This window comes from Lepisma saccharinum, chromosome 20 (assembly GCF_977018435.1).
Source record: "Lepisma saccharinum chromosome 20, izLepSacc3.1, whole genome shotgun sequence".
NCBI classification, from domain to species: Eukaryota; Metazoa; Arthropoda; class Insecta; order Zygentoma; family Lepismatidae; genus Lepisma; species Lepisma saccharinum.
The window spans coordinates 34,238,692-34,255,809 of record NC_139248.1 but is presented as its reverse complement, the minus strand read 5'-3'; the positions used below and the strand labels follow the sequence as shown (position 1 = coordinate 34,255,809).

Here is a 17,118-nt window from a genome sequence, read left to right as displayed (position 1 = left end):
GGACAATACAGTCTATTTTTACCAGATCGATACGCTAACATGTTATCCGACGAGAAGCTATCTATTTTAATCGAGAACAAAAATCAAATCGTGTACAAGGGGACAATGGAACTTCTTGGTAAGAAAACGAAGCACGTAATAGAATTTGTGTAACGGCTGCGAGGTGTATATAAAATAACATACCTTGAAAAAAAAATACACGAGAGAGGGAAACAAAAAAATCTCAGAACATATATAAATAACATACCGTGAAAAAAAAACATGAAGCCCAAAAGTGTCGTGTACCAAATACCATACTCCAATCTAAAAATTCTAGGTGCCCTCGATGGGTTACTCACCAAGAAACAACGCGAGAAGAAACGTTCTTGCTTGTCCAAAGGACATGGAATGAAATTACTTCTTAGCACTCCACAATTGAGACGGTTGCAGCGTTCGCGGAAACAGCAAAAGATCGGAGGTTTCATATTCAGCATCCCGGCCATCCTGGCAGCATTGGGGGCCGTTGGAAGTTTGGCCGGGGGTAGCGCCGCCATCGCGAAAACCGCCATCGACTCAAAGAAGAACAAGGCGGAATTGGAAGAACAGAAACGTCACAACCTGGCCATGGAGAAGAAGGGGAAGGGGGTCATGAGGAAGTTTAAAAAAAGAAACAACACTCACCAACCGAGACATTGAATCTCTGATCAAACCATTACAAATCAAACACTTCAGAGGCGTTTTCATGTCCGACTCGTTACCTTCAACCGTTAAAAGTAGAGAATGTGGAGTAGTCAACTTGGACAGTCAAGAAAATCCAGGCACGCATTGGATATGTTACCACAAAAATGATAAAGCATTCGTTTTCGATTCTTTCGGAGGTGTTCCACCTACAAATTTAGTTCGTTATCTGAAAACGAACAAACCTATATACTACAACGACGAACGCATTCAAAATTTCGGAGACGTGAACTGCGGTCATCTCTGCCTCTCCATGCTCGCGTTTCTCTCTAAAATAAATAAGCCACAGGTGGAAGATTTCCAGAAAGCATTGTGGAACCTAAAGCATCACGATGGGCGTGTTCCATCTCACGAGCGAATCTACGATCTTGAAACTCACGCTGCACGACGACATCGTCTATCCTAAATCCGTAGCTCTGCGTGCATTCTACAGCATGTACCTCATACCTAACGTCACGCAGCACAACAACAAAATTAGCGTCGGAAGCGAACATATCGTCGTCACGCCAGGTCAATACAATCTTTCTACTTTGCAAGCTCAATTACCCAAAGGCACGTACCTTTCTCAAAATTCGGTCACGCACAGAGTTGAAATCGTATCCGCGACGGAGACGGTGGACTTGGGCACCATGGGAGAACTTTTAGGTTTCGAGAACAATCACCCAAAACTCGAAGCTGGCATCAAGCTCACGGGAGCAAACATTCCTAAATTTCTAGCCATAGAGACTCTGAACGTACACTGCAACGTGGCCGAAGGCATGATCACGAAATCCGACGGATTGTTAGGAAGTCACAAGCAGACGGGAATCATAGCCACGTTCAAACCCAGTTCCGAATTCATGGAACCGATCATCTACACACCCTCTTCGCCGATCTATTTTCCAGTATGTCGCAACCGCATAGACAACATAGAGTTGGTGGTGACGAACGAGAAAGGAGACGTGGTGGATTTTGCAGGTGCAACGACGACGGCCGTCCTGGAGATCAACGTATAATAAATAACACATAGTGAAAAAAAATGGAGCAAACCGAAAGTTACGAATTGCAATCTTTCCCTCCGAACCGTCGCACGTTCGCAAATTTGAACGAAGCGAACCGGGAGATCGAATACGACGTGGACGTAGGGGATGGGTTCGTTCATCCTCACAGAGCGGACCTCTACCTTCAATTCGACGTGGTGAAGAAGGAAAGCGGAGAAGCGTTTCCGCCCAATGCAAATTTGATACTCGTATACAACTTCGTGCCTCACCTGTTCTCGCAGGTGGAGGTGAGGAAACACAACACCGTCATCGACAGAATCGATTATCCAGGCATCACGTCAACGGCAGTGCGAACTTTGAAATTATCCAAAACGGACGCAGCATACTATCAGGCGGGGGGTTCGAAGCGGGAACCAAAATATCGACGAGAAGTCACACGGTGCTCTTTTCCATGCGTCTGCTTCCGGGATTCTTCTCGGACTACAAGGAGATCATGTGGAAGGGAGGACTGAGAATCACATTTCGAAGAGCGGCCAACGACAACGACGCACTGATGCGATACTCTATTTGGGTCCGGACGGCACGCCGCTGCCCAACACTTTACCCGAAGCAGCCAAGTGCGTCATCCGGAGCATTGAGTTGAGAATGCCGGTGGTGGAATACGAAACCAACTTCGCCCTCAAGTACAAAGCGGAGATCTTGAAGAGTCCACAGGTGCCCATTCACTTTCACGGTTACCAATGCGTGCAAAAATTAGCGTCCGGAAGTCACATGGAATTCGACGTGACGACGCAGTTCAACAACATACAGTTCGACATGCCAGATTTCGTCGTAGTGCTCTTTCAGACCGGGAGGGACAAGAATCAGGAAAAAGATTCCAGCAAGTTCGACGACTGCAAGATCAAGAACGTTTATCTCAAGAATGGTATAAACGAAGTGTTCCCGCGCGAAAATTACAACCTCGACATGACTAAAGATGATTACCTCAAACTTTACGAAGCGTACTCTGCTTACAAGCGCGTGACCGAGGGAAACGTGGACATGTACTACGCGCCCAGCGAATTCAAAACCCACAGGCTGATGTTCGTCATCAACACGACGAAGCGTAAGCAGGTGGTGGTCAACGATCGCACCAACATCAAGGTCGTCTGCGAGTTCCACGACGCGCTGCCCGAGGATACCGTGTGCAGCGTCATCCTGGTTGCCGAGAAGTCTTCATCCATGACGTGAAGAACGAGAGGGTCACGGAGCAGTTTTAAAAAAAAATCGTAAGAAAAATAAAGGATAGGTTAAGTTATATCACGTAAGATCGTGGCATTCGTACCAAGTATGAGTGGAAAAAAAAATAGATGCGGTGAAACAAGTCGTCAAACGCTATAAAATCAACAAAAAAAATCGTCAAAATATGCTACCACTGAGGTTAAATCCATAAAGAAAAGCTAGCCAGTTCCTTGCTTTAGGTTAGGTTAGACCAAGGAAAAAACCTTGGTGATTTTATTTCGAGTAAGGTGTTGGCAACACTGCGAGAAAATGAGGCTTATGCCTTACAAGAGAAAACCATTAAGGTGAGCCTCTCCGAGCCTCACTTTCGGGCGTTAAACTCTCTTCCTCTCACTACTCTAAAGTAGGTCAAAGCACGTAGAGGCTCTCGTGTAGTTTAGCACGAAAAAATTGAATAGGTTAAGTTATATCACGTAAGATCGTGGCATTCGTACCAAGTATGAGAGGGAAAAAAATTAGATGCGGTGAAAATTGCACTGAAAAGTCGTCAAACGCTATAAAATCAACAAAAAAATCGTCAAAATATGCTACCACTGAGGTTAAATCCATAAAAAAAAGGACTCGTACCAAGTATTGCGTAGAAACAATCAGTTTACACTACTTACGAAAATCCAGGTACACATTGGATTTGCTACTTGAAAACCAGCAACAACACAAAGCATTTGTTTTCGATTCATTCGGCGGTGTGCCACCTGCTGGGTTGGCAAAGTACCTCGGTGCTTCGAGTCTCTACTACAACGGCGAACGCATGCAAGGTTTCGACGAAGTGAACTGCGGTCATCTCTGCATATCAATGCTTGTGTTTCTGTCTCGATCGAGGATTTTCAAAAAGCATTGTGGCACCTGAAGCACTATGGGAGTATTCCATCTCACCAGCGAGACTTCGGTCTTAAAATTCGTGTTGCATGACGACATCATATATCCTAAATCAATTGCTCTTCGCGCATTCTACAGCATGTACCTGATACCCAATGTGACGGTGCATAACAACACAATCAAAGTCGGCAACGACAAAATCAGTATCACCCCTGGTCAGTACAACATGTCTACCTTGCAGGCTCACTTGCCGAGAGGTGTGCTACTTCCTCAAAATTCAGTCACTCACAGAGTTGAAATTGTGTCTGCAACGGAAACCGTGGACCTGGGTACCGCCGAAGAGCTCCTGGGACTCGAAAACAATGCCAAGCTCGAACCTGGCATCAAGCACATCGGTGCCAACATTCCTAAATTTCTAGCCATCGAGACTCTGAACGTCCACTGCAACGTAGCGGAAGGCATGATCACCAAATCTTCGGACGGCATCCCAGATAGACACAAGCAGACTGGGATCATAGCCACGTTCAAACCAAGTTCGGAATTCATGGAGCCAATCATCTACACACCCTCCTCACCGACATATTTTCCTGTATCTCGTAATCGCATAGACAACATAGAATTAGCAGCGACAAACGAGAAGGGTGAGGTGGTAAATTTTGCCGGAGCCACGACCCCTGCTGTCGTGGAGATTAACATATAAATAACCATCATGGAACAAATCGAAAGTTACGAATATATTTGTAAAATCCATCTAATGTCTGAATTAAAAAAATATATATTATATTTGTTAACTGTTTAAGGAAAAATTTTTGCAAAATACCGCGACATACGTATCAGCTACTAGGACCTCATTACCATGAGTTTAATCCTAGTAAGCCACATACACACCTGTTCTTCGTATCGCATATGCTAGTAAGTCAGATGACATACTGGGAGAATCACATTTCCCCCAATGATCCCACCACAACAAACGTCTCACATGCTAGAAGAAACAGGATCAGGATTATTAATATAGGTTGTCATAGAACGCTCCAATTCATGACTTAGCAAAAAATCTGTTTGCGGATTCATCATGTACACCTATACGTGAGAAAAAATATGAATAGAACCTATGTTCGGAAATCGAAAATGGCGACCGGAAGTGGGGTTATCTTGGAAACGGTAAGACTTGGGATCGCCGATCTATTTTCCAGTATGTCGCAACCGCATAGACAACATAGAGTTGGTGGTGACGAACGAGAAAAGCGACGTGGTGGATTTTGCAGGTGCAACGACCACAGCCGTCGTGGAGATCAACGTATAATAAATAACCATACACATCATGGAACAAATCGAAAGTTACGAATTGCAATCTTTCCCTCCCAACCGTCGCACGTTCGCAAATTTGAACGAAGCGAACCGGGAGATCGAATACGACGTGGACGTAGGCGACGGGTTCGTTCATCCTCACAGAGCGGACCTTTACCTTCAATTCGACGTGGTGAAAAAGGAAAACGGAGATGCGTTCCCCGCAGCAGCAAATTTGATACTCGTGGACAACTTCGTGCCTCACCTGTTCTCGCAGGTGGAGGTGAGGAAACACAACACCGTCATCGACAGAATCGATTATCCAGGCATCACGTCAACGGCAGTGCGAACTTTGAAATTATCCAAAACGGACGCAGCATACTATCAGGCGGGGGGTTCGAAGCGGGGACGAAAATATCGACGAGAAGTCACACGGTGCTCTTTCCCATGCGTCTGCTTCCGGGATTCTTCTCGGACTACAAGGGGATCATGTGGAAGGGAGGACTGAGAATCACATTTCGAAGAGCGGCCAACGATAACGACGCATTGATGCGATACGCTACTTTGGGTCCGGACGGCACGCCGCTGCCCAACACATTACCCGAAGCAGCCAAGTGCGTCATCCGGAGCATGGAGTTGAGAATGCCGGTGGTGGAATACGAAACGAATTACGCCCTCAAGTACAAAGCGGAGATCTTGAAAAGTCCACAGGTGCCCATTCACTTTCACGGTTACCAGTGCGTGCAAAAATTAGCGTCCGGAAGTCACATGGAATTCGACGTGACGACGCAGTTCAACAACATACAGTTCGACATGCCAGATTTCGTCGTAGTGCTCTTTCAGACCGGGAGGGACAAGAATCAGGAAAAAGATTCCAGCAAGTTCGACGACTGCAAGATCAAGAACGTTTATCTCAAGAATGGTAGGAACGAAGTGTTCCAGCGCGAAAATTACAACCTCGACATGACTAAAGATGATTACCTCAAACTTTACGAAGCGTACTCTGCTTACAAGCACGTGACCGAGGGAAACGTGGACATGTACTACACGCCCAGCGAATTCAAAACCCACAGGCCGATGTTCGTCATCAACACGACGAAGCGGAAGCAGGTGGTGGTCAACGATCGCACCAACATCAAGGTCGTCTGCGAGTTCCACTACGCGCTGCCCGAGGATACCGTGTGCAGCGTCATCCTGGTCGCCGAGAAGCCCTTCATCCATGACGTGAAGAACGAGAGGGTCACGGAACAGTTTTAAATATCGCCTTCAGAACAGTCGCTCTAGATGATATGGAAGTTTCCATGGCAGAGAGCTTTCGGATTATAAGGGGTGCGAGGTGGCGTAATCCGCATCCGAAAATTAGTTCCACAATTCCATTGTCTGAACTGAACATCATCATCGCGCCCCGTTTTTTTTCGATGAAAAGCCAGGAAGTACTCTTCCAGCTCTCCTATATTTGTTCAGTGAACATGAAGATTTCCCCCCCCCCACCCCTTCATGCAGCACAGTCGATTTCAAATACCGCTACAATACCATTTTTGCATCATGAGGAGAAAAAAACATCATCATAGCAAGTGAGCCCAAAACCATCGTAGGAGAGAGGTCCCGTTAGGTCGTAGCAGGGGGCACACATTGTAGAAGATCGCACATGAGAGTTTAAAAAAATCATCGTATTTTAGGTCGTGGCAGATTACGCTGAGAGCAAGGTCGTAGTAGATTACACTGAGGGACCTTACAGTAAAGAGGAGACAGCAGACTTATAGGTAAGTTATTTCAAAAATAGGTCAAAGGGCAAGGTAGCATAAGAGCAAAATTTGCAGGAAGTAAAAAATAACTTAAAAAGTGATGCCAGAGCTTTTTCTGTCCATTTTTCTCTCATTGTTGGTTAGTTTAGTCCGTAAAACGTCGTAAAATAAAAAGTAGGTCAAAGGACGTCGCCAGAACGTTGGGTTCCACCTACTCGCTATTGCCAGCTGGCGTCTTCTTCATCTTACTGCATAGTTATCATCTTATAGAAGGCTACGCCGTCAACTTGTAACTTGTAGGTTAGCCTCGCCTGTGAAATATCATATGTTTAAAAAACAAGAGGTTTGTGAAGCAACTAATCAGTGTTGCCAACTCACTAGTTGCAGCTGTGAAATATCATATGGTGAAATTTTCGTGGGTTGGCAACACTGTGGCTCACTTGATGACGCAGAAACGGTCTGATGCAAATAAAAAAAAATGGTAGGTTAAGTTATATCACTGAAGATCGTAAAAAAATCGTAAGAAAAAAAAATAGGTCTCGTAAGATCGTGATCGAGTAAGGTGTTGGCAACACTGCGAGAAAATGAGGCTTATGCCTTACAAGAGAAAACCATTAAGGCGAGCCTCACTTTCGGTTGGTGAACTCTCTTTCTCTCACTACTCATAGTTATATTAACATTATCCTCTTTTATATATATATATATATATATATATATATATATATATATAGTGGCCGCGGTAGCTCAGTTAGTTCCTCGGTGGACGCCGTTGGTGTTGGACGTGCTGATATTGTTCTCTGGTATTGCGTTCCCCGAGTGCAGCTAGTGAGTCAACTACGTCTGAAAAAATTGGACTTGTAAAATAAGAGAGAAATCGATAAACCAGTAAGTACTATAGTGGCAAGTAAGAATAACGAAATGAATAGTTTAAATACGATAAAGATAAGCTTTCCAGTGAATGCTCCTAAACCGAGGGCAACGGATATACATGAATTTATTCACGGACAATTACGTCTGCATGTTGACGAATTGATGGGAATACAACTCCCGACAATTTTGCGTTGCGTGTATATTAAATTCGTGAGAGAAGCGACAATAGAAAACTATTAGAACAACATGGGCCTGACATGGAGTTTCGTTACGCTGATGGCAATAGTGTGAAGATGTCATTAGAAGATGCGGGAAGGGAAATGAAATTTGTGCGTGTCTTTAATCTCCCATTGGAAATGGACGATGATAGCGTGAAAGAAAAACTGCGAGAATTTGGAACTCTCGATAGTGTAGACAAAGAACAATGGTCGGGGAACTTTCGATACCCAGTGTATAATGGAGTGAGAGTGGCTAAAATGGAAGTCACAAAACCAATACCTTCGTTTATAGTAATACGCTCGTTTCAGTGTCACGTTATCTATAATGGACAGCAACGGACATGCCAGATTTGTCACCAGGCTGGTCACGAACGTAGGATGTGCGACCTTCGTCAACCCACTGTCCTGAGAGTTCCGCTCAGGCACGGACGAAACTACAGTCAAGTGGCGCAACAACGAGAAGGACCATACCAAGAAGTTCCATCCAGTGAAACACCTTCTACTAGCCTTGAGAATCACTTGGAATCAACTGAAATACATACAGAAATACACCCTTACCCCCAGAAGGACGGAACACCTACCAACCCCGTAGAAGACACCACGAAGGAAGCAGAAGTGTCAGTTGCGGCTTCGAAGGAAGAAAATTCCAAACCGGAATCAATGAAATAAGTAGTCGTAGAGGATGGCGTTGTACGTACCAATGACATCAAGGATCAGAAGACAGCAGAAAGACAGGAAGAACAACAAAACGCAATGGGAGACGATATGGATAGTGAGTTGATTACTGATGAAGATAATGAGAGTAGTAGTGTAAATATGAAAATGGGAGTGGAAAATGTAACTGGTACAAAAAAACGGACTTAAATTGCGGCAAAAGTGAGCGACATGAACTTACCAAAAAGAAGATATAGGCGCAGGGTAGGTGATTTAAGTAAATCAAAACAATAATTTAACAAATAGTTTGGCCTTGATAATTGGTGTGAAATATTGCATATATAGCCAGAATAAGATTAAGGTAAATTGAACTGGAAAAGAGTATTTTCTTATAATTCTATATATATTTATATATATCTACATGTAATCCTTAGTTTTTCATTATACATTCATAATATGTTTACCTATACAGTAGTTACTATTAATTATAATAAGTCGTGTAGTAATATTAAGCAGGAAGCGTTACTAGACTTCCTTAAAAAAAAGCGTATGTGGATATAGCCTTTTTGCAAGAAATCGGAACTCCATATTTAGAAGACGGTAACATATATGATGTGTATAATAATTTTACTCCACAAAATCATGGTACAGCTCTCTATATTCGTAAAGGAATACCGATACAACAGGTACAATGTTACTATTCAGGAAGAATAATAACAGCAATATTAAATGGAATACAACTTTGTAATATTTACGCACCTTCTGGTTCACAAAACAGAACACAGAGGAACCACTTCTTTATAGAAGACGTGGCAGCGGAATTAAGTGGTAATATTACATCTATCATCTAGGAGGTGCTTTTAATTCAGTTCTAAGAACCATTGATCAAAAACCAGGTTACAACTACTCCCCAACTTTAAAAGCATTAATAGATGGATTACAATTAGTTGATACATGGGAATATGTTAAAGGAAATTAAGAAGGTTATACGTACATCAAACCAAATCATGCCTCGCGCATTGATAGAATTTATGTATCTAATAATATTAAGCACCATCTTTCTAATGTGCAAACTTTCCCAATTTGCTCTACAGACCATTTTGCATATATCGTTAGGATCAAAAGAGATTCAGATAATATTTGTAGAGGACCAGGTTTCTGGCATTAAAATAATGCGTTGATTCAAGACAAGGAATTCATAGTAGGTTTTCAAGAAAAATTGAAGACGTGCTCAACAAAAACCACTTATAAGACAAATCTTGTGGAGTGGTGGGATAGTTGCATTAAAGTAGAATTCCAAAAACTTTGTAAAAACTATGGAAAATAAAAATATCAAGACAGAAATAGTATGTACAATTTTTACTATAGTGTTTTGCATGAATTAAAATATCAAGTATTGCAAGGTAAGTCAGTACAAGATAAAATTAAGCATGTTCAGGCGATATTATTAGGATTCCATAGAAATAAAATAAAAGGTATTCAAGTAAGAAGTAAGGTACAGCCCTTTGATCACGGAGAAACAACCATATTATATCATATAAAACAAGAACGAAATAGAGGTCAGAGAAAAATTATAAACAAAATTAAAGACAAACATGAGAAAGAAATGATAATGCAATCTGAAATTCAACAAGTAATAAAGGAACATTTTCAACAAAAATTTGAAACAGAAACGATCGACATAATAGAGGGCAACATAATAATAAATAATATACCCACAATACTTCAGGATGAAGATAGAAATATATTAGAAAAAGAGTTTACTCAGGATGAAATAACTAAAGCGGTTTTCAGTTTACGTGGAAATGTATCCCCAGGTATCGATGGTATTACAAGTGAAGGTTATAAAAGATATGGCCTACTATAGGACCCACAGTAACATATTAAGGTACTTGTTAATGGGTTCCTAACATCGACAATACAGGTGAAAAGAGGAGTCTTACAAGGATACCCGTTAAGTTCATATCTGTTCATGTTATCGTTATCACCTTTTCTGAACATAGTTCAAACAAAATTGTCATCTCTAAGATCTTGTGAAAATAACTTACATGTATGTGGGTATATGGACGATGTAACAGCCTTCATTAACTCAAAGACTGATTATGACGAAGTTATAGTCTGTCTAAATGAATACATGCTAATATCAGGTGAAAAAAAAATTATAAAAAATCGTATTTGTTGCCGCTGGGAAAGCAAACAAACTTAACATATGGACGTGAAATTGTAACTAAAGATAAAGTAAGAATATTGGGGATAGTTTTTCAGAATAAATTACAATGGACGATAAATATAAATTTTGGGGAGCACTTTACCTTATATATATATATATATATATATATATATGTATATATATATATATATATATATATATATATATATATATATATATAACTTTCTTTTTGCGGCCTCCCGATGGCGCAGTGGTAGCGTCGTCGCCTTGTAATCAAGGGGTCCCGGGTTCGATTCCCGGTGGAGGCACAAGTAGTTTGGATCCTACTTAAAAATGTAGGTCCAGTCCCGAGTAGCCTTTCTGTGCATAAAGTGGACTTGAAACACCAAATCAAACAAACACTTTCTTTTTATACAGTTATATGTCCATAATCTTCTGAATATTCAATAATGTCCAATATTCGTCTCACTATACTTTCAATCTTATATCACTTTGAGAATTATTCATATTCATTGACTCTTTCTTCTCCGGACGGACAGACTTCTTGCTATGTACGGACTGACTAGACTTCCCTCAATGGATCGAACTGTACTTCCCTCCTTCAATGGAATGGGCTGGACTTCCTTCCTGCAATGGAATGGACTGGACTCCCTTCCTTCAATGGAGTGGGCTGGACTTCCTATCTGCAATGAGACAGACTGGATTTCCTTCCTTCAATGGAACGGACTGGACTTCCTTTCTTCAATGGAACGGACTGATATGCAGCGGATCCTTCGGACTGCTTATTGGCAGTCCTTCGTATATACGTCACTTAACTTCGAAAGTTGTAGTCTATTGTGGGGTCTATCCTTGACCTCTACGAACTTTCGTATTCTGCATTACAAGCAAGTTCTAAAATATTCGAGCAAGACTGGCAGCGTTACTTTCAACTCTCATCAATGGTATGAATTCCCCTAATCTTTGGCATCTAGGTTTCCCTAAACTAATTTTCCCAAAACCTATGGGGCGTCAGCTGGAACGCTCCACTAAACCATACAACCACAAAGTGTGAACTCGGTGTCATGGCTGAAACGCACAGCCGAGTCGGTGCAGCGATTGTGACACGCAACCGAAGTGCTGCGTCTGAAACGCGCATCCACTGAAGTAAACCCAAAGTTTCCACAAGAGGTTCGTAAATGACTTAACAGATTGAAATGTATTGGGAGACTCAAATTCATACCAGCCTTTCAACTTCTTACAATTTGCTATCTATTTACATATGAGCACTTTAATTTTAGTTTTAATATTCACATATATATCTAACATTCTATTCATTATTTTCTTTTGTATGTTATATATTATTACTAGCTATCATATTCCTTTAGTTTTACATTTTTATAAACAGTTTTATAAGCATAAGTATTAATTTTATCTTTTCGGCGTAGTGCTGCCATCTATATCTAACTTTGGTAAACTTTACGCTTACTGAACTCTACATGCACGTAACAAGCGATACGTTTCTATTTCTAGTCAACCAAATGATACCCTAATTGTATATGTGGACTGAAAATGATTTGTATGTTATGATTAGGAAAAGGATTAGCACATTTATCCCATTTTACCCCTTTTGGATGCTTCAGCACCTTTTTTCTTCCCCTTTTTTTCATATTTTCTTTAAAAAATGGACAGAAAAATGAATGATTTTTACTCTTCTTGAGCAGCTACATTACATCCTATAGTCTAATTTTGTAGAGCAGAAAGAGAGCTACAGAATTGTATAATATAATAATTGCAGCCCCAAAAGTTCCCAAGATAATGTAGCAAAACCCAACAGAGAAAACACAAACTTCAACAAAACCTATTCGGCAGAACCACAGTTCTCTATGCAGTCCGCGCGCATTATATAGAGAAAGCGCAGAAAAAGAAAGCATCGAATAAAAGCATTTTATCAGCTCCTTTTTTTTGCACCTTTTTGAAAACATTTTCAGAACCTTTTTTTCCCCTTTCCCGACTGTAATTTTGCACCTTAAAATCGGTTTCCTAGTTATGATAATTCCAGTGCATGATTACCAATGGTGAAGGTCTTTATTAGATACTAGCTTATGAAGTTAAAGAGCATTTTAATTATTTACAGAAAATTAATAAATACTGGTATTATTTCTGATTAAAAAAAATGGATATTTTCCTCTTAGAAAATGCGCACAATTTTCACCTAGGGAACAGAAAATATGAAAGCATTTCTTTTTCTCATAACAAAATCACGTATTTGCATCATTTGGTGAAGACACTCACCGCAAAGAGTCCAGACCTCGTCACTGTCGTCATTGCAATCATTTACGGAATCGCAAGTGTAATGTTCTGGAATGCATTTGCTGCTGTCATCACATAGGAAGCCATTACACGTGTACCCTTGCGCTAGAAACAAATAACTTGATTTTATTGTACCTGTTAATTCACATATGGTAAATATATTGAAGTTTGAACAAACTTTTACACTAAAGGTTTTCTCCGAAGGGCAAAACCACTGACATCAAATTTACATAGAAGTGGTGCCCAAGTTAACTCTTAGTCTCATGATTTGAGGTGGTTGGTCAGTAGAGTAGAACAGACAGGTTTAAAGTGAGATCAGCAGTAGAGATGTAGTGAAATAAAGAAGGCTAAAATAATGTAAAGAGAGAGTGTGATAAAAAAAGATTTTATGTAGATTAGAATGGAATGGTCTTTATTTAAGCAGGCGTGTTTCGGCCTCGTGGGCCGTTCTTGCAACCAACCCTTATCTGAGATACAATAAATGAATATAAAGAAAGAGAGAAAAAACATAATGATCATGATAATACAATAAAGATAATATAAAGATTATACAATAAAAATCATTCAATTGATTAGTATGTACCTAGTCTTACCATAAATACTGTCACAAAGTTTTAAGTAAATTGACACAAAATGCTGAGAGATATTTTAATATCCTAATAACATTACTGAAATGGATGCATGACAAATCAAAATCACAAATCAATATTCATAATGGCCGCCCTTAGCATGCACACATTCCGTAAGTCTTTGTGGCCACGCATCAATTGAATTACGCAACACATCGACTGGAAAATGAGAACTGCCTTCAGAAGAGACCGACCGCTTTAAACTTTCAATATTGGGATGTCTCTTCTTGCAAGCCATCTCCTGAAGCTTGGACCACAATTTGTAGTCCAAAGGGTATAGATACGGACTTGCAGAAGGTCAATCTGAAGTGGAAATGAAGTCTGGAACATTTGCTATGAGGGTACGCTCCATTTCTGTGAAAAAGGGGTCAAAGCATCAGCCAAAGTGCACCAGCAGACAGTGCTTGAGAGACTAGTCAAGAATGTCAACAACACTCTCTTCCATGGTCAGAACTGGAGCTTCTAGCAGTATTCAGCCCCAACATATGGGGCCCGAAAAACTCAGCAGTGGCTGGAGGCAAATGTACCAGACTTAATTTCCACTTCGGATTGACCTTCTGCAAGTTCATGACCTATACCCTTTGGACTACAAATTGTGGTCCAAGCTTCAGGAGATGGCTTGCAAGAAGAGACATCCCAATATTAAAGCGGTCTCTTATGAAGGCAGTTGCTCATTTTCCAGTCGATGTGTTTCGTAATTCAATTGATGCGTGGCCACAAAGACTTACGGAATGTGTGTGTGCTAAGCTTGGCCATTTTGAATAATGATTTGTGATTTTGATTTGTCATGCATCCATTTCAGTAATGTTATTAGGATATTACAATATCTCTCAGCATTTTGTGTCAATTTACTTAAAACTTTGTGACAGTATTTATGGTAAGACTAGGTATACTGTGGAGTAGAGATAATTAATAAGTCTTCAGTAGTGCATTGTATATGGGGGGAGGGTCAGGTATGCATTATATGATGTGTAAGTGCAGGTGCAATAATTAAGCCTAGGTTAATGTAGTTGTTGGGACAATAGTAAGTTCTTTAGTGTTATCTTAAAACAGTATTTTTTAGGAGTATATCGTTGGGTGTAAAGTTTATCCATCGTGCTAAGAAGTTAACATTGGTCTCTGTATTTCACGAGGTGAAAGGAAATAGTAAGAGGAAGTTATTCCGATGATAGGAGGAAGGAAGTCACATGCCACGTGGAATGCACAGAATCAAGTTAAGTAGAAAAGTCTGTTAGGTAGTTTCAAATATTGCAAAGTTAGTGGGGAAAGTTTGTTAGATCTGATACTCGTACTTTCTGCTGAAATAAGAAACATTTTAGATACAAAGCAGTGACGAATTAACGATCATTATGAGGTTTTGAATTTTTTATTTGTCACTCACTATATAAATAGTTATTAGTAGTTTCTTATCTCATCAGCCTCCGTCACAATAACCATTTACTTATGTTAATTGGCGATTTACTTTTAGTTTTAGACGCATGGTAAGATGGTGGTTAGGGGATAGACAACAGTCATTACGAAGGAACGGACATAAAGTTACCAATCTTACCAATTTGAACTCATTAAACTCTCTCCTTCGTTACAGTAATTCACTACATTACTACTTAACATAACTGTATATGTTTTTTTTAGTATATCGAAATAATCAATATTTTAGGTGTCAGTGGAGAATATAAACAATACATCCTGCATCCTGCATCCTGAATACATATATGTGATTTGTGAATTAATCATGATGTGTGTGTTAACACAACATATGAACAATAACAAAAAAAAGGTTTAACCTTAAATCCTGGAAATCTGCAACTTCTAAGGGGAAGGGATGTCCTCAAGTGTGCATAAAAAAATAACAAGAAGAGGGTGGAATTTGAACTCGCGACCTTTCACTCTTGACGAAAAATAAGGATAGTAGCAGCCAACTAACTGCTCTACGTTAACTTGACGACGTTATGCCCTTAAAAACATGTTGACGTTTATGAAGACTCCCACCTTCCTGTGCTCCAAGCACATTTTTTCGACAAGTCGTGAAAATTATTATTTTTTTAGAACTGTTCGATATTATGCAAGGTATTGTAAATAAAATGTCGCAAACACTGCTCACAAATGTGTTTCTTTCTGCACAAGTTTGAAACACTGTATTCAGCGTTTCAAACCCCTCTAATTTCAAGTCGCGCAAGCAGAATCGTAGACATTGCTCAAGGTTATTTTTCCAGTGTATTATTTCTGTTTGATTGAGTATTATAATAGCGGTTTATAGTTTCTAAGTTCATGGAAAGTGCAAAATTGAAAACCTCTCACCGCAGCGTTTTTCGTCTAGTGGAAGGACCAACTCAAAGTTGACTACTCTCACCTGGAGTGTTGCTAATTTTACTAATTCGGGACTTAGAATTCTTTCGGGGCGGTCAAATAAGATGTTGCGAAGAGTACAGGTATACCCGTGAATGTTATACAACCCGCAGAATTTCAATGTTAGTTAGGTTGTCTATACACAACGCGCTTGGCGATCAGTCACCGAGGACTACTAGTGTAGTGGTAGGATTAAAAATTATAGATACTCAAGTTTGGATTCCAATTAAAAATTAACCAGTAAAGTTACATAAAAACGAGTTACATCAAAATTGAGATTATTCAATTCTGTGTTAATCTATGCTAAACAAATTTAATTTCGAGTAAGCCTTGTATTTGTAATCGTCGTGAGAACAAGAAAGTGACAGTGTTTTCTTTAGTTTACAAACGATACCTCTGTTTGAAGTTCTGTAAATAAAAAACGGCTGGTTCGTTCGTGATAGAAATTTATTACGGTGCAGACAGAAAGGTTTTAAACACAACTCTTAATTTTCAGATTTTTAAAATTTGTCAAAAAAAAGTTCTTATTAATTTTGCGAAACAACATTTTGTTAGTATTGGGTAGTAGTACAAATACAATAATGGTTTTGTTTTGAAGCTCTGTGTATCTGTTTTTATAATCCATTATTATTGTCAATTTACAATGGAAACCGATTTTACACAGATTTTTATTCTACGGAGTAAATATATACGTGGAAAGTGGCAACCCAGCAATCAGCGATGTCCGCTGAACGGTGGTAACTACGGCCTTTCAGTGCTAGATGCAACATCGGTAGTTGACGCGCGAGAAACGTTTTGCAGTATTGAGGAATGTGATGCGATTTTCGTGAATATCGAGGGCGTACTACTATCACACTGGAGCCATAAAATTGGTATTTGTCGCGTGAAAAATAATGGAAAAAAACTTCCTGAAAACTCGTTTGCACTGTATGAAAGAGTTACGAATAATTTAAAACATTCCTTTAAAAGCACGATGAAGGTTTAAGTTTAGGTATATTTGGCATAAAAGTGTGCTCAAACAAAAACGTTAATTTTGGGGAAAATAACACAGAAAAATATGGAAAATAACACCGAAAAGTAAGGAAAATTACACCGATTTTGGAAAACATAACACCG

The 17,118-nt window shown here is 40.0% G+C and overlaps 1 protein-coding gene across 3 annotated transcripts in view; it reads right to left on the bottom strand.

The window, feature by feature from the left end:
- Positions 1-17,118, bottom strand: part of LOC146003575 (uncharacterized) — a 340,389-nt gene that overhangs the window by 189,963 nt on the left and 133,308 nt on the right. For 2 of the 3 annotated variants that reach the window (XM_083141873.1, XM_083141874.1), the window contains exon 12: positions 13,010-13,132. The exons of the other annotated variant lie outside the window; for it this stretch is intronic. In XM_083141873.1, the coding sequence (XP_082997999.1) occupies positions 13,010-13,132 (123 nt within the window). The remainder of the gene's footprint in view (positions 1-13,009; positions 13,133-17,118) is intronic. 3 annotated transcript variants of the gene reach the window in all.